The sequence below is a fragment of the Mastigoproctus giganteus genome, chromosome 3 (assembly GCF_048544385.1).
Source record: "Mastigoproctus giganteus isolate SK-2022 chromosome 3, ASM4854438v1, whole genome shotgun sequence".
In the NCBI taxonomy this organism is placed as follows: Eukaryota; Metazoa; Arthropoda; class Arachnida; order Uropygi; family Thelyphonidae; genus Mastigoproctus; species Mastigoproctus giganteus.
The window spans coordinates 14,839,383-14,866,333 of record NC_143577.1 but is presented as its reverse complement, the minus strand read 5'-3'; the positions used below and the strand labels follow the sequence as shown (position 1 = coordinate 14,866,333).

At 35.8% G+C, this 26,951-nt stretch overlaps 1 protein-coding gene across 5 annotated transcripts in view; it reads right to left on the bottom strand.

Annotated features, from left to right (window-relative positions):
- The window catches only part of LOC150087731 (dynamin-like), a 465,630-nt gene that overhangs the window by 310,385 nt on the left and 128,294 nt on the right, over window positions 1-26,951 (bottom strand). For all 5 annotated transcript variants that reach the window (XR_016546724.1, XR_016546723.1, XM_090369182.1 and 2 more), the window contains exons 8-10: window positions 21,686-21,824; window positions 12,154-12,221; window positions 5,367-5,505 (exon numbers count right to left, since the gene is read on the bottom strand). Coding sequence is in view for 3 of the 5 variants with exons in the window: in XM_090369182.1 (XP_090225308.1) it covers window positions 5,367-5,505; window positions 12,154-12,221; window positions 21,686-21,824 (346 nt within the window). In the remaining 2 variants the exon portion in view is untranslated. The remainder of the gene's footprint in view (window positions 1-5,366; window positions 5,506-12,153; window positions 12,222-21,685; window positions 21,825-26,951) is intronic.

Genomic DNA, 26,951 nt, shown 5'->3' with positions numbered 1-26,951 from the left:
AGACACTGGCCTCTCAAACTGTAAGACTATTACCACAAGTTCTCCACGTTGCACTACTAGTAAGTAACACTTCTGTAACCAGAAGGAATGGTAATAATATGAATATTCTTTTTTTTTTTATTATTATGATATTTATTTTTTATTTTATTTTATTTTTCAGGTATTGCAGAAAAAACTCTGCTTCCTTGCATCATTTGGCCTCGCTAATACAAAAAAAAAAAAAACAAAAAAAAAAAAAAAAACAATATAACTTATTATTAATGTGAGATGGCTCTTTTGGTTCTTGTTAGCACATTATCAGTACATCTGATAACCCAGTTGTGACTTAACCCCAAGACAAGAAATGCCAAAAGATCTTAAAACTGAAGTTTTCAAACTATGCTAATTAATCTGTCTTGTCTTGTCTATTAGGAAAAAAATGCATATATTTGGCTTTTTTGTCATAACAGGACTTAGGTCTATTTTTTTCCCCTAACACAGACAAAAACAGATGCAGCCTAATGAATGGCACTGATCTCCTAGATTGTAAGGCTACCACCAGGAGTTTCCTCATTTTGCAGTACTAGCAAATGATGCTTCTCTAAAAAGAAAAATATAATGCTACTTATTAATGTAGTGCAATCAATTTAAAATAATTTTCACTACAAAACAACTGATTAATGCCTTTCTTCCCCCCCCTCACCCCCGAGAAATTTGCTATAATTGAAATTTATTGTACTAATTTATTATTTTTTTTTTATGAACACCCAAAACATGAGAGGTATTAGAACCTATAATACTAAGAACCGTGCTTGGGTTGGAGGTTGAGAAGACGAAAGAAGATATTTGTTGACATTAGACTTGAACTTCTGGAGACTGTAATTTTCAGGAAATACATATGAAGGAAGGGTGTTCCAGAAAACGGCAGTTGAATGAATAAATGAGGAAGATGAAAAGTTAGTTCTGTGAGTTTTAAGTTAGACAGTAAATGGATGTTGGTGGCAAGTGTTCTGACTGTTTTGAAAGAGAGAGCGGGAATTATAGAAGCCAATTCAGAAGAACAGTGACCATGGAAGTATCTGTAGAAAAGGTATGCAGCAGTAACAGTACGTCTATGAGACAGCGAGTGGAAACTCTGTTAGAGATGAGTCATTAATTAACCTAACTGCCCTCTTCTGAATGGAATCTAGAAGCCTAAGAGAGGTTTTGGGGGGCACAACCCCAGATGTACGGTAGGGCAGATTTGTGATTCATACAGAGTGAATGAATCGCACAGAGTTTGGAAGAAAAGTAACACCGAGAGCGAAAGAGAAAACCAAGTTTTTTAGATGCAGAGGAAGCAATATTTGTAATGTGCTTGTGCCAAGAGATAGTAGAAGTCTGGGTAATCTCCAAAAGAGATATATCATCTTGCCTAGAAATTAGAGTGTCACCAAAGATAAGCACAGCAGCAGCAGAAGAATCCTTTTTATGAGATATAAGACAAGACTAAGTTTTAGAAGGATTGAAATCAACTAAGTTGTATTTGCCCCACTGGAGAACAGCATTTAAGGAATTGGTAGCGATTATTTGAGAAGTTGAAGCTGATTGAGCAAGGCAAGGTTTCTCAAAATGTAAATTTTGAGAGCCATCTACCATCACCCTCAGTGAGCGATCAGAGAGAAAACTGGATAACCAGTTACAAAAACAGTTGGCAAACCATAAGATGGAAGCTTGTTTAGAAGACTTTTATGCCAAATACAATTGAAAGCCTTTGAGATGTCAAGAGCAACTACTTGTATTTCGCCGAACTTTTCCATTGAATTTGTGCATAAATGGGTAACATAAGCCAGAATATCACCAGTGGATCGACACTGACAGAAACCATATTGGCGAGCATTGATCAGACGGAAGGTTTCTAGGTAGTTTTAACAGTTGGCAGTTCATTTATTTCTCCATTACTTTAGAAAAAGTAGAAGTAATTGCAATGGGACAATAATTGGATGGGAGGGATCTGTCACCCTTTTTTAGGAACTGGCTGAATATGAGCAAATTTCTAAGCAGAAGGAAAAACACTGTTGGAATAAGAAAGTGAAAAAAGGTGGCAAAGAACAGAAGTAAGTTCAGGAGCACAGGTTTTGAGAACAAGTGGAGAAATACCATCAAGACCTGTAGCTTTCTTAGCATCAAGATTTGTCAAAATCCTTCTGACATCCTTCTAATGGAAGATCACAGGAGGCATTGAATGGACTGTGTTGTGAATGGTGGGAGGTGTTTTACCAAGATCATTAATACATGAGTTGGAAGAAAAATGGGATGCTAGCAGGTCAGCTTTGTCCTTGGCTGAAGTGACAACAAAACCATCTGGTTTTGACATAGGTGGGAGCAGAGATGGGCAAAAGTTGCGGTCAATAGCTTTGGCAAAAGACCAGAATGCTCGGCTACCATTAGGGCGAGAAGCAAGTTTTATACTCTTAGCCTGTTCAAAATCTTGTTTGGATTGATTAATAACTGCTTTACAATTGTTGTAAGCTCTGGTGTAGGCAGAAAATGAAAACTGAAGAATTGGAAACAAGCCAATTACCATAAGCAACATTCTTCTCTTGAACAGCCTGAGCACATTTATTGGAAAACCAAGGTTTAGATAAAGGACGAGATTTTATAAGTGAAGTATGGAATAAAGGATTCCATTCCTACAAGAATAGTTTCACTGATACGATCTGAGCAAAAGTTGACATCAGAGGTTTTGAAACAGTAATCCGACCAAGGAAAAGAAGAAAAGAAATCTCGCAGGTCATCCCATTTTGCATTCTTGTAATGCCAAACAATACAAGGTTAGAAATAGCCATGAGATAAAGGCTCCATTGGAGAAGAGACAATCGCCAAGTTGTGATCTGAGGTGCCTAAAGAACTACTCACTTTGACCGTGTATTTAGAAGGGTTGTTTGTGAGAAAAAAATCGTGTTTTGGCTGTATGGTTAGGATTGTCCAGTATTCTTGTAGGTAAATGAACAATCTGTGCAAGGTCATTAGTAATTGCAAAAGCCTCAGCATCTCAACCAGCTGGGTCGGTGTGACTAGAAAACGGAAGCCAGCTGGAGTTGTGAACATTAAAATCACCAAGGAAAATTACTCACTGTTAGGAAAGTTGGACTGGAGGAAGTCAAGTTGCAAAGAGAGGAAGTCAAAGAGCTCCAAGTGATTAGTGGAGTTGGGAGAACGGTAGAGACAACAGATGAATTTGACAGAATGAGGTAGAGAGGTTTAAGCCCGAGAAGATCGAAAATAGGAGATTCCAAATTACCAAGTCTCTGACAGGGAATATCGGAACAGACATAGCACAAGTACCACCTTTGAGGCGAAAGGAATCATACAGTGAATAATTTGGACAATTGAAATGAGCAGTAGTTGAATCAACTGCTAACTGAGATTCTGTCAGAAAAAGTACATGGGGTTTGGCGGACTGTAAGTGAAAATGGACATTGTTGAGATTAGAACTGAGACCACATATATTTGTGAACTGAACTAGGAAGTGTTTGGGAGGTTTAGATCTTTTCGCAGTTAAGTTTGCTCTATTAGTTTGACAATTCATGGTGTATTCAATAGTAAGAAAAAGTTGGGGGGACAACATACAACAACATACAACAAAATTTCATTACTTCATACATGCTGTATGAAGTAATGAAATTTTTGGATATGGCGTACACATGGTAAGAATATACCCAGATCCTTGACATAACGGGGCCTCAACAATGTCCCCCTTGCATACACACTACTCGGACTCCTTCCAGTCAATATCTGGCAGAGTAGAGGTAGCAAGATTATACATCAGCTGATCCAGAAGCCTCCTAAAGAGTTACCAACAGGTTCGATCCAGCGTATTAACTAGTGGCTGGCCTGTGAACACTGTTTTAGAGCTGTACCCTCAAAATGTAAGGAGGACTGGATCTTGCCATGATGTCCATCATAACCTCAAAAGTCATCAGTCATACTCCATGATGGAAGAGATGAGGAAGGGTTGACTGGAACATAGCTCTGGAGACTAAACATGGGTTCCACCACTTCAAGCCTCCAATAAGCAAAGTGGTGGTATTGCACCAGTTGATGAGAGTAATCTACCACCTAGTGTTGCCTGGTAACACAGAGGGGCAGCATTCCTCCATGTGGTGTGGGTGCCACACCTCGACTCCTGCTTACATTAGTTCGCACCTGGGTGGTCACCCACAGCGCTTGTGCATGCTGGTTAAACCCAGGATTACTAAGAGTCCCACCATTGTGAAGGTGCAAGCAGAGGATTTGGAAGTGACAGACCGTCCAGACTTCACCGAAATTGGGTCCAATTGACTTGTGTGTCACCTTAATATCATTTTCCTTCAACGTTTTAGACTCCCAGGTAGCAAGTACAGCTTATTTGGCATCTCTGAGAGAATGTCTGTGACAAAATCAAGTTGTCACATAGATTGTCTGTGACAACCTATTTACTAAAAGTGCTGATTTTTGATGAGATTTATAGAAATGTCAAATGGGTTAGTTGTCACCTTTTGTGTGTGCCACTATTTGGTGGTCAACACAAATGAACCCTTACACAATTACTATCATTAAAATAATTCTGCACAGATATTATACTGCTCTTGTATGAAGAGAAAAATGTGTATGAGCTGACTTTTTTTCATTAACTGGATTCTGCTTGCTGAAACTCCCCTCTCAGATGAACCCTACATTTAATATAAGAAAACTGGAACTATACAGACTCTTTTCTTCTTCTTCTTGGTGAACAACTTAGAATGTAGCAGTAAAAAGAAGGCTAATATGATACAGTTATTGATCCCATATAATGTTTGTTATTTGGTTTTTTAGGAGCATTAGCAACTAAGGCCATATTACTCCGGGAATATGCGGTGGTCATTCCCTTGACCTTTCCGCATCCTCCGTATTTGGTGGTGACGGGCTCGAACCCCGGTCTAATCAAGAAGCGTGTGTTACGCACTGTTGCTCCTTCCCACCTGGCTACGGAGGCGCCAATTCCCATATAATACCTTGCAGTAAAGTGTTTTTGCTGCAACTAACTCAGTGACAAATGATGTGCTGAGGTCAGAATACATTACTGTGACCACTAGAAATTTTAGTTTTAAGCTGAAAAGAATTTTTATATTGCTTTCTTGCATCAAGAAATTAATAGTTCAAATAATCCACAAATTTTAATAATTATTAAGTGAGAAGCCTAAAAACAATTAGATTTGAATTTTTAGGCATCTTACTTATAAATGTGATAACTATATAGAGGTCAAATAAAAAAACTGACCTTTATACTTTGCACAGCAGACATATAACTGACAATGAGCACCGTGAATCCAGAAATAAACTAATATATTATAATAAATATACTACATATAAAAATAAAAAATTACCTTTTCTGCACATTTTCGTACAACATTTGCCAGTTCTTGAACAACTAGATCCACACATTTCAGTGCTGGCTCTTTTAATTTTGAAATCTGCTTTTTAACAATAGCTTCAAATGCCATATCAGGAGTAAAAAGACCCACTCTGAAAATAACATCAGAAAGAATAGTTAAAGAATGCAGAAGGAATACCACATTCTTGCAAAAAATAATAATAAAAATAAAAAATCTTGTGTTCATTTAAACTTTAGTCATTTAACTTAACTACCCAGACTCAAATATTTTATTTCTATGTTGTGTAGAAATGCTGTATGCATTTCTATATACACCAATGAGCCAAAACATTATGACCAGCGAGTCATTATGCAAATTGAAGCAACTGCAGGTAAACTATGGCACATGCGCTGGTCAGGACACGGTATAAAAAAACTGAGCTCCGTTAATCAGTGTTACTCTTGTATATCCAAATTAATAACATATTCAATTGATGCTGGAGTCAGTATCAGGAACTCTTCTGGTTTTCTGCAAAAATGCTCTCAGGATACAGTCATGGGTAATATGTTGCACGCCTATCGGGCTAGCTAGGTGGGTAAAGTGCCTGTCTAGCAATCCAAAGGTCGCGGGTTCGAATCCCGCCTCAGGCTTGGATCAGAGTACAAAATGCAAAAACCTTGGGAGGTGCAATATGGCCACAGAAGCCAATGCGCCAACAACTAACGAAAAAAAAAAAAAATAAAAATAAAATATGTTGCACAGTCTGTCTATCAGCACCACAGTCACACTGTGAAGTATAACTCTTATTCCACTTAAAAAGTAAATCCGCACACCTGCCACGTCTAGTTCTTATTCGGTTTATTTTGGTCCAGATCTTCCGAGGTAGGTTAAAACCATCCGGTCTTTCCGAAATCCATTTAGTATTTTCAAGTCCTGGAGAAGAAAGTTGGCTCCATTCATGCATCCATTTCTTTAAGAGATTAAAATTAATAATTTTCAATCTCTCCGCTGTTCTAATAGGAGGATGTCTAGATCTTAACCTATTTATACCTACATCTGGTAGGTCATATGTATGAATTATAGAAATTATGAATGGGTAAATGCAGATTTGCCATAATTTTCTGGTATTCCTTTAGCAGTGCTTTACTCCTTTGAAGGTGTGGTGGAAGGATATGACTCAACATTGGCAGCCATTGAGTTGGAGTTGATCGGATGAAAAAAATAAATAAATAATTTATTTTTTAAGCAGTATGAAAAGTAGGAAAAACTCTTTTCTTATTTTTCATACTTTTCCTGCAATTCCATTCAAACATTTTTACTTTTACCTTTTATTAATTCTAAATATATACGTACAGAGAGAATCGGATCTAACAAGCAGAAAATTGAGTAGGGGGTGCCACCAAATAAAATAAATTACTTAAGGGTGCCATTATTAAAAAAAGGGTCAAAAACCATTGCACTAAGCCGATATGTGCAGTCAAGTTACCCACAGGGCACGAGTAAACCCTGGTATCGAGATTATAAAAAAAAACCTCTGAGATTGTGGTTCACCAAACCACCTGGCAATGAGATTAAGAAAATTATATTATATATATGTTTCATCCATAAATAAGTCAATAAGTTCTTGCGACCTAAGTGATCTTTTGTGATGGTGATATTGTAAAGCTGATAAGCTAGTAATATCAGTATCTTCTGCTTACTCATTATTGTTATTTACTTATATAAAATTAACCTAAAAACAAAATTCTCTGAATTAGATCTGGGTTCGATTTACAAAAATATGTCTTAGAAATTTAATTCTACTAGAATTTTAAGAATTACATGATAATAACCCTTAGTTATTATCATGTAATTCTTATTGTCTTTGTAATCACTAAAGAAGTGGTAAAAAAATACCACAAAATTATGTACATCTTTCCAAATCAGAAATAAACATGATTGAACCAAATGCCGCCATTGCTGGTCCCAAGCCCGGATGAGAAAGGAGGAGGGGGAGGAGCATATCTCATGTAAAAAACCCTGGGCTTGGCTGGCCCCAGCCGACAGTACCTGGGATGGGCCCCTGCCTGGGTTACAGGTGAAGATGGAGGATCTATCTTCAGCAACAGTGGAAGTCTGTCACTCTCCCAAGATACTGGTCCCATCTAAATGCAGCAGAGGAATGGCAAGTTGGCTGCATTATCTGCCTTAAACCCTATGGATCTCAGATAAACATTCATGCTACCGTGTCCGGGGTAACCGATGTGGCTGTTCTTATACCATAGAGAACAGTTGTGAGGAAAGCTATATGGTCAGCCAAAATTCAAATGTATCTATCAATGCTAAACGTAAGATCACTTTACAAGACCAAGAAAATAAAATTGGTAAAAGAAGAATTGAAAAAGATCAAAATGGAATATCGTAGGAATGTCAGAGGCACATTGGACAGAAGGAACACTGGATATGACAGAAGGAAGAATATTTTACTCAGAGAGAAAAGACAACATATATAGAAAAGGAGTCGTTTTCATAATAAAAAATATATCTATTAAATTCAATAATAGAAATTCACCCACACAGCTCAAGAATGATAAGTTTAAGAATAAAAGGTAAAAAAAAAAGGAATCTTCATAAAAATAATCCAGGTACATGCCCCAGACTCCTCATATGGTGCTACCAAATCGCAGGTTCGAATCCTGCCTCGGGCTTGGATCAGAGTACAAAATGCAGACCTACAGAAACCATAGATAACACAAACAAAAAAGATATTTTAATAATAATGAGAGACTTTAATGCAAAAGTTGGAGGCTTTTTGACAGACTTCAGCGACATATTAGGAAAATTTTGGATAGGAAATAGAAATGAGCAAGGAGAACTCTTGAACTTCTGCAAAGAAAATAAACTATTCATCACCAACACACTGTTCAACCACAGATCTCAACATAAATATATATGGACATCACCAGATGGAAATACAAAAAACTGCATTGACTACATTTTAATAAATAACAACTGGAAATCATTGATTCAAAATTTTAAAACCCTTAGAAGTACAGATTTTAACACCGACCATGAACTGCTAGCAGCAACAATTAAATGGAAATTTAAAAATACGAAGCCAAAGAACAATAGAGCAATATTAAATATATCATGATTTGAAGAAGACAAAATAAAGGAAATTTATGGGAAAACACTACAAGAAAAATTAAAAGATATAAACTATTCATCATCTGTTGAAAATATATGGGAGAAAACTAAACAAATGACTAAAGATGCTGCCTTAGAAACCTTGAGAACAAAACCAAAACCAAATAATTCTTGGATTACAGCAGAAATTTTAGAAGTATGGACAGAAAAAAGGCAAATGAAAAACCTCCTAAACAAAGAAAATAGTCAAGAAAAAAACGGAAAATTATAAAACCCTAAAAACAAAATAGACAACCTATGTAAAGCTGCTTATAATTTCCAGGAGACTGGAAAAGTGGAATAATAGTACCTATACACAAAAAGGGAGATAAATAAAATTGTCAGAATTATAGACCCATTACCCTTTTAAACCATATATATAAAATATTTATAAGGATTTTACAAAATAGGATACTTAAAATATATGAAGAAACAATAGAGGAAGAATAAGCAGGATTTAGAAAAGACAGATCAACAATAGACCAAATATTCACACTAAACATCATTGCAAAAAAAATATTGGAATAAGAAGAAACCTCTTTATCTGTGCTTCATCGGTTTCAAGCAAGCATTTGACTCTGTAAACAGAGAAAATTTAATGAAGCGAATGCAAAAAATCCCACTTGATCATGAAATAATCATGTTTGTAAACAATTTCTACAAAAATACAAGAGCAATAGTAAAATTCAACAAACTTAAAACAGAGAAATTTGAAATAGAGAAAGGAATCATGCAGGGATGCCCTTTATCTCCATGTCTATTTAATATCTACCTAGAAGAACTAATAAAATCAATTGAAGAAAAAAGAGGCACAATAATAAATGGAAAAAATATAAACCACATAAAATATGCAGATGATATTGTGATTTTAACAGAAACCAAAGAACAACTAAAAGAAATATTAATAAACATCGATAAAGCAAGCAACAATTATGGAATTAATATAAATATAAATAAAACCAAAGTAATTCAAATTGGAAAAAACATAGAAGACAAACATGAACATCCAAAATCAACAAATAGAACAAGTACAAAAATTTGTATACCTCGGCTCTCTAATAATCTAAGGAAACCTAAGTAATATTGACCAAATTAATCACAGATTGAATAAATATGACAAACATGAACAAACTCAAAACATATGGAAGAGCAATAAAATCTCGAATAGCCTAAAAATTAAACTATATGAAACTGTCATCATACCCACAGCAACTTATGGATCAGAGAATTGGAAAATAAATAAGAAAGAAAGGCAAAAAATAATGGCATTTGAAATGAGATGTCTAAGGAAAATCAATAAAACAAATTGGAACATAAAACTAATGAACAAGTAAGAAGAGATCTAAATTTTGGAAGCAGAATAATAGAGCAGAGATACAAAAAACAACCTCAGTGGTTTGGACATGTGAACTGGATGAAAAAACACAGGCTGCCTAATGAGGAAAGACAGTTGTAGAATAGACTTGCAGAAGTTTGCCTTTAGCCAGCGGGTGGTTGATTGCTGGAACAGACTTCCATCTGTTGTTGTGGAAGTTGATAGCTTAAATAAATTTAAGGCTGAACTAGACAAACATTTGGAGTGACTGGATGGGTGAAATGGAAAGGGTTTTTTTGTTTTTTTTTTTTGGCTGATGCTGTATAAGCTTGCTTTCCTGCATCATATGCCTCAACTAATGCTAATATAGTACTTACAGGTAGAATTGGAGATAAGAGATCAGCAGGAAGTCACAAAAGAGAATGGCTCCAATGCCTAAAGGAAAACACAGGCTTTCAGAGCTTTCAACAAATGATGCAAGATTCAAGAGACCGACAACAATGGAGGTCGATATCAAAATAGGGACTCAACTCATGCCAAATGGAAGAGTAGAATGATGACGATGATGAACCAATATAGGTTTGAGTGCTTTATTAACTTCAAATTATGAGAAAATTCACACCAAAAGTGGGAGTCTCAAAGAATATGCATTGAGAGGAGCTGATGGATGGCAGGTTCTTTCTGTGCTTATTCATTAGGACTGATTATTATCAATTAATATCAACTGTACCATCACATAGCAACCTTACCATTTTATATTATCAAGTATTGTTTTGTGATTATTTCTTTTTCTGTCTACCCCGAGGGCTGAAGACAGAATTCCACAGAACCTTTAAATGTAATCAACCTGTATTAAGTGTAGACTGATGTGGTACCACTTCAATAAAAATCTTTAAGAGAAATTGTCACACGATGCAACAACAATATCTCATTTTCATTTAACTAGCTATGCTATTTTTTAGGTATCATTCAACCTATTGTTCCTTTTATCAACAACAACAGCAGCAATACTGTAAAAGCCACCTCTTACCATTTCAACATTATCAATTCAATTCAGATTATCATAACAAGATGGCAATTAGTTCGACCATCTAAGTTTCAACTACAAGTTCATTTCTTGCTTCCTAATACAGTAAGCACTGGTTATAGTGATCACTGGTTATTAGAATCGGCCACTTTAGAGAATCAAATTTCAAAGAACTGATTCAAATCAATAAAATGCACTACACTTTCACTGTTTATTAGAATCATATCTTCAGTTATAAGAATCAATTTGAACACCTCTGTAATATTTTTCTAAAGCGCATTTCTGGAGGTCACATTTCTAGATGTCACAACCATAAAACAATAAATAAGAAGAAACTGATTTACAATTTTCAGTTTACTGGGCCTTTTTGTTTGTACAACCTGTTATAAAAGTTACAGCTTTAACAGAAGAAGAAATTGCCCCATCTGTTACTGATAATTGCGCCAAGGAGGAGGAAAATGAAGATGAACCCGAATGAATTCCAGTTACAAAACGGCAAGCTTGTGAAGCTATAGCCATCCTGAGGGGAACGTTGGAAGAAACTAGTGCAAGTGATTGTGAATATAGACTGTTATACAATAATGAAAAATATATAAATAGACTTTGTAGTGATAATTTAAAGTAATCTAAAATAAGTGACTATTAAAAATTATAATCATATTACAACGTGTTATGTTTAATTAATATGTATATTAATTAAGCTACGTATGTAAGTATAAATTTATTTTTATTTTGCTAACCTGTGGATAATAATCTTCCAATTTTCATACATCATTTAATTGGTAATAAACTTTTAGTAATAAAGTGTAAATTTGTGCTTTTTATCTTTATTTTTATAGTCTGTAGATAATATTTGTCGATTTTCGCTTATTACACGCCATTTATTAGAATCAAAATTCAATTTGCAAACATGATCACTATAACCGACACTTACTGTATATCATTATAACCAAAAACAATTTACTGCTTCATTCAAACTTCTCAACATGCATTCTAAATCTAAATTCTTCCCTTTTATTTTGATTCATCCTATAATTCCATCTACTAATGCTGGTAACTATATTTTTGGCTTTTATGATTGACAAAGATATAATCAGGTTTTCCTTCAACAATTATCATTCAATTTCTTATACCTTAGCTCTCTTAATGCAATTTTACGATAAGATTACCTAGAAATAAAAACAATCATTATCCATCAAGCATATCAATGATTTACTATTTAAACAAAGTAAATATAAATTAAGATAAAAAATTTCATATAAACTTTTTTAATTTCATATAAACTGTCTTACCTGATACCATGAATATTTCTGATAGCAAATGCAATTTCTCTTCTTAGTTCTTTTTCATCAAACTCCATCTGAAGGATAAAAAATAACTCATAAAATTATAAAATTTTCAGGTATCACAATATTTAAACAGTTCATTTGGTTCAATACTTGGATAAAATGAAAAATTCCAGTACCAGTTTTTAATGAGTTGTACAATACACTGAATCAAAGTGAAATATCACGATTTCTATCATTGTGCTATTTCATTTATTTTTAAGTGGATTAAACAAAAAAAGGAGGTAATTTTGAACCAATAAATATCTTGTTATCTGACACACAGCACCACAGAGCTATACAAGGGGATCTCTATATTAATGCATCAATATAATCCAAAAAATGGCAACTGAAGTTTAATGCTTCTAAACTTGTGGCTATGCATTTGGGGGAAAGAGAAATCCTGGAGTCACGTATAAGCTAGAGAGAGAACATCTAAAAGTGGCTCATATCGAAAAAGAGTGTTGTGATTCAACTGACATGAAATTTTTCATGCAATGTAAACAGACAACCAAGAAGGCACACGGTGCCTTGTCTAAAGGCCTTTGCTATAAAGGAGAAGGAAATCATTATCCTTTTTATAAGACAATGATCAGGCTGCATTTGGAATACAGGCAGTTCTCACTTTACGAGTTCCAGGGTTTACGAGTTTTTTTCCCAAGTATCAACAAAATCGAAAATGTGAACATTAATTGCAAAAAATGAATTCATAAATACCGCATTCCAAACCATGTGCGTAGCTATACAATACAGTGTACCCTGCTTTACGATATTCATCAGTTCCAGAGACACCGTCGTATTGTTAAAGTATTGTAATGTGAACCCAATAACAACTTGTTTTTGGTAATTCATTTCAAGATCTCGGAAGTTGAAATTTTCGCTATATAGCTAAGATATTTATCTCTCTAAAATGTCATTTTTAAGGTCATGAGCATGACCTTAAGGCCATATAAAAGGTTGTGAGCATGGTTTGTAAATTGTATTAGTTACCAATTCAAATCATTAAAATGCAGTACACTTTCATCGTTATCATATGTTCTGTTATAAGAATCGATTTTAAACTCCTTTGTGATTTTTTTTAAAGCACATTTCTGGAAGTCACAACCATAAAACAATAAAAACAATTTGCACTTTCCAGTTTATTGGGCTTTTCTGTTACTGCAAGCAATTATAAACAGGTAGTAAACTTGATCTTCTTGCATTTGCAAAAATACCGATAGCTGGAATTGTGTGGTTTTTTACGTTATTATGGTGAAATGTGTTTCCCCTTTATTGAAATCTTCAATTGTATAAAAAACATAAATAAATTTTCAGAATCTTCTCTTCATTCCTTTTATTTTAAGCTTCGTAAACTTGTTATTCCATGCGAATCGTGTTAGTTGCAATTTGTGTGTACTGTTAAAAAATGCTTATGCATGCAATCGTGAAATTTATAATTAAAAGAGAAGATTATCTTGGAAACAAACGCCTCTTAAAGCATTTCTGAAGAAGACAACTCCTTGTGCAACAAACCGAGTGTCGAGCCAATAATGAGTGATCAACAAGTGTGCATTTAGTTGATGATGATGGAGAATAAATATTCTTTAACATTTGTAAGTCGTAAATAATTTCTCTATTATTATAATTTGCTTGATTTTACAGGCTACATTTTCATTTTTTTCGATAAATCGATCGTTTCAATTTTTCATTTCAATCAATAAATCAAACTAATTAACTAACTAATTTCATTGTTGAGAACGTAATCCCTATTTTTAACCTTATGTCTATGGGAAATAAATTCCCGCTTTACGAGTTTTCACTTTACGAGCGCACACTAGGAATGAATTAATTCGTAAAGTTGAGAACTACTCTGTACTGTATTCAGGTTTGAAGATTGCACCTAAAAAAGTGCACAGAAGTTCTGGAGAGGAGGTCAAAGAAGAAGAACAACCAGATTGGTGATGAGTGCAAAGCAATGCACATATGAAGAATGGCTTAAACAGTGTGGACTTCAAACTTTGACAGTTATACTTTAACAACAATACATCTAAGGGGAGATCTAATTGAAATGTATAAGCTACTGAAAAGACAGTAAAATGAATGAGGAAGGTCTGTTCTCCCTCGTGTGTGAGACACAAACCAGGGGACACAAATATAAAATAAAGGAACATCAGAAGGTTGGATCTAGTGAAGGTCATCTAAGGGCAGCAGGTTGTTGAACATTGGAATAAGTTTCCTCCAAGTGTGGTGGAGGCAGTGAGTCTGACCACCTTTAAAGTAGAATTGGATGATTACCTTGTGGGAATGGAAATAGAATAATATTCTGGTTTGTTTGATTTTTTATTTTTGACTGATGCAGAAAACTTTTGCTGCCTTGAAAAGACATCCTCAATCACATTGGTCTTCACAATTACCCCTAAATAATTTCAAACTCTATCTATTACTGCTACCCAAATGCAGTATTTTTCATTTAACACTGCTGAACCTCAATTGCCATTTTCCTCTAAAACTAAACTCTTTTGAAGTACCATACCCTGATTAATGTCATTAACTTCTGTATCCACCTTTGCAGCATCAGAAAACTAAGACATCAAACTTGAAATGCCTACACCAATATCATTAATAATATTAAAAACAGTAAGGGATTAATAAATATTAAAAAAAAAAGTTCATGAACAATAGTTGACATTCCTAACCACTGTCTCCTACCATTCAGCCATCCCTTTATCCATAGTAGTAACTTTCTTCTAATGCCACATTGCTCTAATTTATACAACAATCATACATGTGGTACAGTATCAAAGGCTTTACAAAAATCTAAATACAGGTCGACCATCACTAATCCAGCAGCGTTGGGACTTGTGAAGTGCCGGATCACCGGTCGTTATTTTAGCACACACATTTTACCCAACAGTTAACCACCTCCTTCTACCTTTAACACATTGACTGCCAAACTAGTTTAAGAAAGGTCCTTGAGGTTGTCACAGACATTCTCTCAGATATGCCAGACAAGCTGTACTTGCTACCTGAGAGTCTAAAACGCTGATGGAACTGATATTCGGGTGACACTCAAGTCAAGTGGACCCAATTTCGGCGAAGTCCGGACGGTCTGTGACAGCCAAATCCTCTGCTTGCACCTTCACGATGGTGGGACTGATAGTAATCCTGGGTATAACCTCCATGCACAAGTTCATGGTGGGTGACCACCCAGGTGTGAACCAACATAAGCAGGGGTCGAGGTGTGGTGCCCACACCACATGGAGGAATGCCGTCCCTCTATGTTACCAGGCAGTACTAGGTGGTAGATGACTCTCATCAACCGGTGGAATACCACCACTTTGCTTAATGGAGGCTTGAAGTGGTGGAACCCATGTTTAGTCTCTAGAGCTAAGTTCCGGTCAACCCTTCCCTATCTCTTCCATCATGCAGTATGATTGATGACTTTTGAGGTTATGATGAACGTCGTGGCGAGATCCAATATTCCTTACATTTCGAGGGTACAGCTCTAAAACGGTGTTCGCAGGCCGGCCACTAGTTAGTACACTGGACTGAACCTATTGGTAACTCTCTAGGAAGCTTTCGGATCAGCTAGTGTATAATCTTGCTACCTCTACTCTGCCAGATAGTGACTGGAGGGAGTCCGAGTAGTGTGTATGTGGGGAGCATTGTCGAGGCCACGTTATGTCAAGGATCTGGGTATATTCTTACCACATGTACGCCATATCCAAAAATTTCATTACTTCATACAGCATGTCCCACCTACTTTTTCTTACTACTGAATACACCATGAATTGTCAAACTAATAGAGCAAGCTTATCTGCGAAAAGATCTAAACCTCCCAAGGACTTCCTAATTCATTTCACAAATATACGTGGTCTCAATTCTAATCTCAACGAAGTCCATTTCCACTTGCAGTCTGCCAAACCCCATGTACTTTTTCTGACAGAATCTCAGTTATCGGTTGATTCATCTACTGCTCATCTCAGATGCCCAAATTATTCGCTGTATGATTCCTTTCGCCTCAAAGGTGGTACTTGTGCTTATGTCCGTTCTGATATTCCCTGTCAGAGACTTGGCAATTTGGAATCTCCTCTCTTTGATCTTCTCTGACTTAAAATCTCTCTACCTCATTGTGGTAAATTCATCTGTTGTCTCTACCGTTCTCCCAACTCCACTAATCACTTGGAGCTCTTTGACTTCCTCTCTTTGCAACTTGACTTTCTCCAGTCCAACTTTCCTAACAGTGAAGTAATTTTCCTTGGTGATTTTAATGTTCACAACTCCAGCTGGCTTCCGTTTTCTAGTCACACCGACCCAGCAGGTCGAGATGCTGGGGCTTTTGCAATTACTAATGACCTTGCACAGATTGTTCATTTACCTACAAGAATACCGGACAATCCTAATCATACAGCCAATACGCTTGATCTTTTTCTCACAAACAACCCTTCTAAGTACACGGTCGAAGTTAGAGGTCCTTTAGGCACTTCAGATCACAACTTGGTGATTGTCTCTTCTCCAATGGAACCTTTATCTCATGGCTATTCCCAACCACGTGTTGTTTGGCATTACAAGAATGCAAAATGGGATGACCTGGGAGACTTCTTTTCTTCTTTTACTTGGTCGGATTACTGTTTCAAAACTTCTGATGTCAACGTTTGCTCAGATCATGTCAGTGAAATTATTCTTGCAGGAATAGAATCCCTTATCCCACACTCCACTTTAAAATCTCGTCCTTTATCTAAACCTTGGTTTTCCAATAAATGTGCTAAGGCTGTCCAAGAGAAGAATGTTGCATATCGTAATTGGCTTGTTTCTAATTCTTCAGTTTCATTTTCTGCCTACACCAAAGCTTGCAACAGTTGTAAAGCAGTTATTAATCAGTCCAAACTAGAGTTTGAACAGGCTAAGAGTAGAAAACTTGCTTCTTGCCCTAATGGTAGCCGAGCATTCTGGTCTCTTGCCAAAGCTATTGGCTGCAACTTTTGCCCATCTTTGCTCCCACCTCTGTCCAAACCAGATGGTTCTGTTGCCACTTCAGCCAAGGATAAAGCTGACCTGCTAGCATCCCATTTTTCTTCCAGCTCATGTATTAATGATCTTGGTAAAACACCTCCCACCATTCCCAACACGCTCCATTCAATGCCTCCTGTGGTCTTCCGTCAAAAGGATATCAGAAGGATTTTGATGAATCTTGATGCTAAGAAAGCTCCAGGTCCTGATGGTATTTCTCCACTTGTTCTCAAAACCTGTGCTCCTGAACTTACTCCTATTCTTTGCCGCACCTTTTTTCACTTTCTTATTCCAAAGGTGTTTTTCCTTCTGCTTGGAAATTTGCTCATATCCAGCCAGTTCCTAAAAAGGGTGACAAATCCCTCCCATCCAATTATCATCCCATTGCAATTACTTCTACTCTTTCTAAAGTAATGGAGAAATCAATTAACCGCCAACTCTTAAACTACCTAGAAACCTTCCGTCTGATCAACGATCACCAGTATGGATTCCGTCAGTGTCGATCCACTGGAGATATTCTGGCTTATGTTACCCATTTATGGACTAATTCAATGGAAAGGTTCGGTGAAACACAAGTAGTTCTCTTGACATCTCAAAGGCGTTTGTTCATGTTTGGCATAAAGGTCTTCTAAACAAGCTTCCATCTTATGGTTTGCCAACTGTTTTTAGTAATTGGTTATCCAGTTTTCTCTCTGATTGCTCACTGAGGGTGATGGTAGATGGCTCTCTGTCTTCTAACTTCTCCACTAATGCCGGTGTCCCCAAAGGTTCAGTTCTTTCCCCCACTCTTTTCCTCTTGTATATCAATGACCTTCTTCCATTGACTGGAAATCCTATCCATAGTTTTGCCGATGATAGCACATTGCATTCAACTTTCCATTTTGAGAAACCTTGTCCTGCTCAATCAGCTTCAACTTCTCGAAAATCTGCTACCAATTCCTTAAATGCCGATCTTCAGGTAATTCTCCAGTGGGGCAAAGACAACTTAGTTGATTTCAACCCTTCTAAAACTCAGTCTTGTCTTATATCTCGCAAAAAGGATTCTTCTGCTCCTATGCTTATCTTTAGTGACACTCCGATTTCTAGGCAAAATGATATATCTCTTTTGGGGATAACCCTGACTTCTAATCTCTCTTGGCACAAGCACATTACAAATATTGCTTCCTCCGCATCTAAAAAACTTGGTTTTCTGTTTCGCTCTCGCGTTACTTTTCTTCCAAACAGCTGCTCACTCTGTATAAATCGCAAATTCGCCCTGCCATGGAATATTGTTCCCACATCTGGGGTGGTGCCCCCAAAACCTCTCTCAGGCTTCTTGATTCCATTCAGAAGAGGGCAGTTAGGTTAATTAATGATTCATCTCTAACAGAGTCTCTCCACTCGCTTTCTCATAGACGCACTGTTTCTGCTGCATGCCTCTTCTACAGATATTTCCATGGGCACTGTTCTTCTGAATTGGCTTCTATAATTCCTGCTCTCTCTTTCAAAACAGTCCGAACACGTGCCACCACCAGCCAACATCCATTTACTGTCCAACTTCAAACCCACAGAACCAACTTTTCATCTTCCTCATTTATTCATTCAACTGCCGTTTTCTGGAACAACCTTCCTTCATATGTATTTCCTGGAAATTACAATCTACAGAAGTTCAAGTCCAATGTCAACAAATATCTTCTTTCATCTTCTTAACCTCAAACCTAAGCACGGTACTAAGTACTATAGGTTCTAATACCTCTCGTGTTTGGGATTCACATAAAAAAAAAAAGAAAAAAAAGAAAACAATTCCCCAGGGGCCAAAAATATTTAGGAAATAATTTTATTAGTAATACTAAAATAAATATTGCAATGTCAGTGTTTCGTTTTTTTGCTTACAATATAAAAAAAAAAAAAAAAAAAAAAAAAAATGCGGCGCCTCCGTAGCCAGGTGGGCAGGAGCAGCAGTGCGTAGCACACGCTTCTTGATTAGACCGGGGTTCGAGCCCGTGACCACCAAATACGGAGGATGCGGAAAGGTCAGGGAATGACCACCGCATATCCCCGGAGCAATATGGCCTTAGTTGCTAATGCTCCTAAACTTAGAGCTGCACAATATAAAAAAAAAAAAAAGTCTTTTTTTATTTTTTATTTATTTATTTTTTTTATGAGAACCCCAAACACGAGAGGTATTAGAACCTATAGTACTTAGTACCGTGCTTGGGTTGGAGGTTGATCGGCATTTAAGGAATTGGCAGCAGATTTTCGAGAACTTGAAGCTGATTGAGCAGGACAAGGTTTCTCAAAATGGAAAGTTGAATGCAATGTGCTATCATCGGCAAAACTATGGATAGGATTTCCAGTCAATGGAAGAAGGTCATTGATATACAAGAGGAAAAGAGTGGGGGAAAGAACTGAACCTTGGGGGACACCGGCATTAATGGAGAAGTTAGAAGACAGAGAGCCATCTACCATCACCCTCAGTGAGCGATCAGAGAGAAAACTGGATAACGAATTACTAAAAACAGTTGGCAAACCATAAGATGGAAGCTTGTTTAGAAGACCTTTATGCCAAACACGATCAAAAGCCTTTGAGATGTCAAGAGCAACTACTTGTGTTTCACCGAACCTTTCCATTGAATTAGTCCATAAATGGGTAACATAAGCCAGAATATCACCAGTGGATCGACACTGACGGAATCCATACTGGTGATCGTTGATCAGACGGAAGGTTTCTAGGTAGTTTAAGAGTTGGCGGTTAATTGATTTCTCCATTACTTTAGAAAGAGTAGAAGTAATTGCAATGGGACAATAATTGGATGGGAGGGATTTGTCACCCTTTTAGGAACTGGCTGGATATGAGCAAATTTCCAAGCAGAAGGAAAAACACCTTTGGAATAAGAAAGTGAAAAAAGGCGGCAAAGAATAGGAGTAAGTTCAGGAGCACAGGTTTTGAGAACAAGTGGAGAAATACCATCAGGACCTGGAGCTTTCTTAGCATCAAGATTCATCAAAATCCTTCTGATATCCTTTTGACGGAAGACCACAGGAGGCATTGAATGGAGCATGTTAGGAATGGTGGGAGGTGTTTTACCAAGATCATTAATACATGTGCTGGAAGAAAAATGGGATGCTAGCAGGTCAGCTTTATCCTTGGCTGAAGTGACAACAGAACCATCTGGTTTGGACAGAGGTGGGAGCAGAGATGGGCAAAAGTTGCGGTCAATAGCTTTGGCAAGAGACCAGAATGCTCGGCTGCCATTAGGGCAAGAAGCAAGTTTTCTACTCTTAGCCTGTTCAAACTCTAGTTTGGACTGATTAATAACTGCTTTACAATTTTTATGTCGCATATATGTGGTCACATGTTAGTTAATTTACTTCTTGTGAAGCCGTGTCTGCCACATACATGTGATGCTATGCACGTGTGGTGAGCGCTGCAATAAAACTAATTAGGATAAAATAAACTCTCAAACACTGCAATAAGTTTGTCAGTATTGTTAGAAATTTTGTGAAAACAAGTTCGTTAGCGCGCTGTATTATCCATCATATTGTGTTGTGTTTTCCCGAAAGTTTGTATGTGTGTCGTAAAAAAAAAAAAAAAATCTAAAAAGGAATGGCTAAAAGAAAATTATTATTATTATTATTATTATTATTATTATTAATAATAATTTTCTTACTAAGATAAGAGGAACTGAGAGAAATTGCTGGAATTTACAATCAAGCAGAGTTAAACTTCTCACAGACACACTGCTGTCGAGTTTTTTCAGAAGTTCAACTTTATCTGTTATGTACGGTGTTTGCGCTTTACACCATGAGAGGCACTTCCTTTATACATTGGAACCATGGCTGGGGCTAAATGTGAGCAGGTTATAATAATAAATGCAGAAAAACAAGTGGGAATGGCTTGCCAGTTTTTACGAGTTCATGCCAACAGCTGATACTGCAACCAATGCCACCAAAACAGTAGCGGCAGGTCGGTGTACCGATCCGGGAAATTCGAAATTACGTTTGCCAAAATTATGTCTAAATTAGCGGTGGAACCGGATTACCGGTGGCCGGATTAGTGATGGTTGACCTATATATGATGAAAAATTATTCTCTGCATCCACGAATCTTGCATCTGAGCAGTGCAGACAAGCTGCTAGAAGAGCACATGGGGTTCTGTCAGTAACATAGAGGAACCTTTCTAGCAGGGACAAAGAGGTGATAATCCCATTGTATATGGAAATGGTTGAGCCACATCTGGAATACTGCATGCAGATTTAGAAACCTCACTTGGGAAGTGACAAATATGTTGGAAAGGGTGAAGAAAATAGCAACAAGAATTCTGTGCTTATCTAAAAAATAAGGGCTGTCCAGATGAAAGAAATGTTTTATGGAGACAAAATATTTACATAATTTTGTAAATAGTTTCTAATAAAGATGCATGCTTTCATTTTAATGTCTGTCAATTTTTGTTATGCAACTTATACTCATTCACAGATACCATCACACATGATTTATAGTATCATCAATTTTAAGAACACTAACAACATACCTTCACAATTTCAAAAGGGAATCTTTCGTGGAAGATTCTATTAATACGTGCACCACCAGATAATTCACTTGTATTAATGGAAGCCGACCCAGATCCTTCAATGTTCCTTTCAAAATCTGTTTGAAGCTGTTGTATCATTCTAAAGGAAAGAAGACCAAAAACAATTAAAGTTTTAAGGTATACAGTAAACCCCCGCTATTCGCGGTATCTGTATTCGCGGTTTCGCAATCGCCGATTTGATATAAAATGAAACCTAAAAAAATGTGAATTTTAAAGCGCCGTGAATATTTTCCGCCATAAAAAACATGGGCGTGGCTAAAATTATCTTTCCCGGTCAAAACAGCGCTCAGTGGGTGGGGGGAGAGGGGTGAAAAAATCGCGAGCGTGGATGTTTCTCGCTAATCTTTGTTCAGTATGTGTTATGCGTTTATCATGGAAGGTTTCGTCGTTTGCTTTTAATTTATATGTTTATAAATTGAATAAATTTATCAATTTATAAATTGATAAATTTATAAATTGATAAATTTGTAAGCATATCAATTTATAAATTGATATGCTTACAAATATGATAACTCTACCGTTTTGCAGTGTAAAACAGACTTTTTCGAGTGTGTTAATGGAAGAAAGTGACTTTATTGTGGACAAGTTCTTTCTAACCCCTACAAAAATATGGCTACGAATAAAAAGAGAAATGTGAAAATATCAAAGAAGGTGATGACATTAGCGAATAAAATTGAGTTATTAGACAAAATTTCTAATGGTGAAAGTGTCTCCTCAGTGGCAAAACATTATAAAATCAATGAGTCAACAGTACGATCAATCAAGAAATCGGAAGAAAAAATCTGCCGTAGTGTCCGTGAAAACGCGCTAATTGTTTCAAAAATTTGCTCTGTAACTCGTGATGTTAAATTAGAAAAAATGGAAAAGCTTTAAATCTGTGCATAGAAGACCGAACTCAAAATAAAATTCCGTTAAGTTCACTCATCATTCGCGAAAAGGCAAAACTCCTTTATCAACACTTTAGCGAAACTGGTGATAGCACTGGCGGGATGTTTTTTTTTGCTAGCAAGCAAAGGCGCTGGTTTCAAAGATTTGTTTGAAATTTCTAATAAATATTACATTTAATATTAAATTGTTTCTTATTTTCATTTCGATGCCATATGCTTGCATTTCGCTATGTACTGTCTATGTACATAGTCATATTATGAAGGTACATATAATACATACATAGACAAAATTTTAGACTAGTTTTTCTTATATATTTCATACTTTGGAACGGAACCCCTTTATTACTATGGGAGCCATAACTCAGTATTCGTGATTCCGGTATTCGCGACATTTCTCAGGAACGTAACCCCCGCGAATAGTGGGGGTTTACTGTACTAATTTATATTTCACAAATAAGGAAACAGTGTAAAATCCATAACTTTACAATCAGGAATTATTTAAAATCTGGTATATTATACAAAAAAAAATAATAAATAAAAAAATAATAATAATAGTCATTTTACAATTTGGAAATATTAAGAGAGTAACCCAGCACTCATATCTATGATCATATTTATCGTTAGGAATCCACATAAAAAAGGAAGACATATCTCTCTCTTAGTTCTATTGCTTATTCAGTAAACTTAGTAACAGCATGAACTGCTCTTTTAAATTACAGTTATGTGGTAAATACAGAATTTGCACAAGCTGATGATCAGTTTTATGTTGTTTTAGAGCAGATGAGAATGAACAGAGATAAAAAAAAATGCCTGGTGTGAATACAGCTAGAAAAAAAATGTATGCTCAATTAAAGTTATGGTTAATCTTTTTCAAAAACAGAAACCTAACAAGCTACATGAGCAACAGGTTTAATTCCAGACAACCAAGATAAAATTTCATAAATGCATGTTCTCTCTTGAATAATTTAAAATGGTAATCCAAAAGGCAGAATGTGCTGGTCCCTCAAGAGGTAGATGTTGTCAGTGACTATTGTCATTGACAATAACAATAACTACCAGGAAATGCATTGTGCAAAAAGGATAGGTGGAATAGGACCATGTTATGTCTGCCAAGGCAAAAGTAGATGAGGTTATAGAGATATCTTTTAAAGGCACAAAAGGTGATATTGTTATACATGTTGAAACTGATAATATTAACTTATTTAACAAATACAGGACAATGTTAGGAAAAAGATGCAAGTTAGGATTAAATTTGAGTATCTGCAATTCTACCTACAAATGATAGGAAGGGGTATATGTTAAGAGCTTTGTCAATCGATTTGACTCTGGAAAGGCTGTGCATTGCTCATGGGATAGAATTTTTCTTCATGATCTGTGCTTGTTAACAGGAGAGACTTTTTATAGGGATGGGATACACTTAAATAGAAGGTGAGCAAGAACATTTATTGATGCTATCAAGGCAGTGTTAGGTGGGTTGAAAAACTGATAGCCTGGGGAGGATAAAAAAAAATACATTAACTAGATCCACAGAGAGAGAGAGAGAGCTGAAAGTAATTTTTGCACTGCTTCTATTGGAACATGTAGCAGCCTGGAAAACAAGATGTCAGAGATTTCAAGCCTTGCTGCAGGTCATCATGGAACAAGTAAACATATGGGCTGTATTAGGATAACTAAGATTTGATAGTATGAATCAGAGCTGTAATACTCAATATGTTCTACGTTGATAATAATATTAGTAAATTTATAAGAGGAGTTTACCTCAATATAGTACGTGGAACACTTCCGTATGATACCCTCCAGAAATTAAAACGGAAAAAACGAAAAAAACGAAAAAAAAAAAGAAAAAATCGACAACTTACCGGAACATTAAAGTAAAATATAAATAATTAAAGAAAAATATAAATAATTAAATAATCAATTTAACACAATTCAAAATCAATGTAAAACAATTAAAATTCAAATTAACGCAATTAAAAGAATCTAACGAAAATCTAAAAAAAATCGTTTTGAATATTTTCGTTAGATTCTTTTAATTGCGTTAATTTGAATTTTAATTGTTTTACATTGATTTTGAATTGTGTTAAATTGATTATTTAATTATTTATATTTTTCTTTAATTATTTATATTTTATTTTAATGTTCCGGTAAGTTGTCGATTTTTTCGTTTTTTTTCGTTTTTTTTTTTCGTTTTTTCCGTTTTAATTTCTGGAGGGTATCATACGGAAGTGTTCCACGTACTATATTGAGGTAAACTCCTCTTATTAATTTACTAATAGGATAACTAAGAGTAAGGACAGAGGCATATATATTTACATATATAGTAATGCTAGGAGAATATTAAATAAATTTGATGATTTTGAAGTACTGATCAGATATTGTGGATACAGTATTTGAATATGGGGAGTACAATGTATACAGAAAGGACATACAGGGCAGGTGGGGTGGTTATGCTCTTAGTTAAGAAGCACATAAAATCTAAGGCAGTAAATCCAGTTCACATAGGTGGCCCATCAATGTTGAGTCAGTTTGGAGTGACATAAGCTGAGGGAAAACAAAAATGAGAGTAGGAGTGTGTTACATGCCAAATGACTGATGAGTACAAAGAACAACTGTACAGAGAAATATAGTGGGACAGTTAATTAGAATGCCTTCTAATGGGAGATTTTAAATAAAACTTTTGGGTTGGTCACTCTCACACACTGGTGCACTATGGCCATAGTTGCTGATACACCTAATAAATCCCTAAACCAACAACAACTCTCACATAATAGAAAGACTTTTGGGGATTTCTTGGATGACTGTTTTCTACAGCAGCATGTTATAGAGGAAACAAGAGGAAGCAATATTCCTGATCTGATTATCAGCAGAGATTCTTCATGCATTAAGAGTCTGCAAAGTAAAAGTGTGCTTATGCGGGATTTATTAAAGACATAACTACTGTCAAAAGATAGAAATGTTATTTATTCTCTGATTGGATTTTGAATATTAAATATCAAATAATATCCATAAATATGAATATTCTTTCTCTCTCTCTCTCTCGAAGGAATGTACGATTATATATAATACACAACTTAGTTTTATGTATCGCTTGTATACCCGAACTGCATGAAAAAATGAAACTTGGCAATCTTGTTTGTGAGAAATTACGAATTTCTTCATAACATAACATTCTCATATTGACTAAATTAATTGTTAACCATATATTCACAAATGTCTACAACAACAAATACTAAAAGATTATTAATATTTCAAATGAGAATCAAAAATTCTGTACTGTTAATAAGAGTGGCTAAAAATTTCTCTTGATTAATTTACTATGGACCTAAGAGCAACTATGGCTCAATATACCTTATGTTTTATTAATACTTAAAAATTACAAAAGAGTTTACCTCGGTACTTCTTCACAGGATGACTTCTATACTCTACTCTCCAAATAAGACCAATTTAAAATGATTTAAAATGCATACAAACTTCATTAAAAATTATTTAATGTGTTCAATACTCTTAGTACATGCATGAGCCAACACATCGGGATCACAGCCAAAAGCCCCAACCCGACCCATCAAACCCTCCGTGAAACCTCAAGTGACTGAAGACATTATATTAAATATATAAAAAAATATTTAAAAATAACTAAATGCACAAAGCATAATATGTTAAGAATAAGAGTTTAATTTCTATATAATATCGGTGTAGATACACCATAGATAACTCTTAAGAAACTACGATGGTAGTATAAGGTATGTTCATGCGCACCTGGGATTTCTCCCATCTCCGCATATGTTTCGCTGTATCGAGGACAGTACACTGTCAAGCCAGAGACTTGAAAGACATGGTAGTGTAGGAGGCATCATCTGCTCTGAATCTCATATTGTGCTCTTCCTTCACAATGTGTTGCCATGGTATTGCACTACCTCGAATAAGTAACACTTGATTAATAGAGAAGACTATTGTTACTTATTCTCAGTGAGTACCACCACCCAGACAGCACTGTTTCAAAGCTACTGGCCTATCATCGGTGGGTGGGCAGGTACCCTGGTATTGCAGACATGCCAACCCAGTTGTGAAGATAATCACACAATATGAGAGATGCCAAAAGGTTTATATGATAATATTTAAAAATAACTAAATGCACAAGGCATAATATGTTAAGAGTAAGAGTTTAATTTCTATATAATATTGGTGTAGATACACAATAGATAACTCTTAAGAAACTACGATGGTAGTGTGGGAGGCATCATTTGTGCTGTATCGATATTATATAGAAATTAAACTCTTATATGCTCTCAAAACTGATCCAATGGGTAATCCCAAGTAAG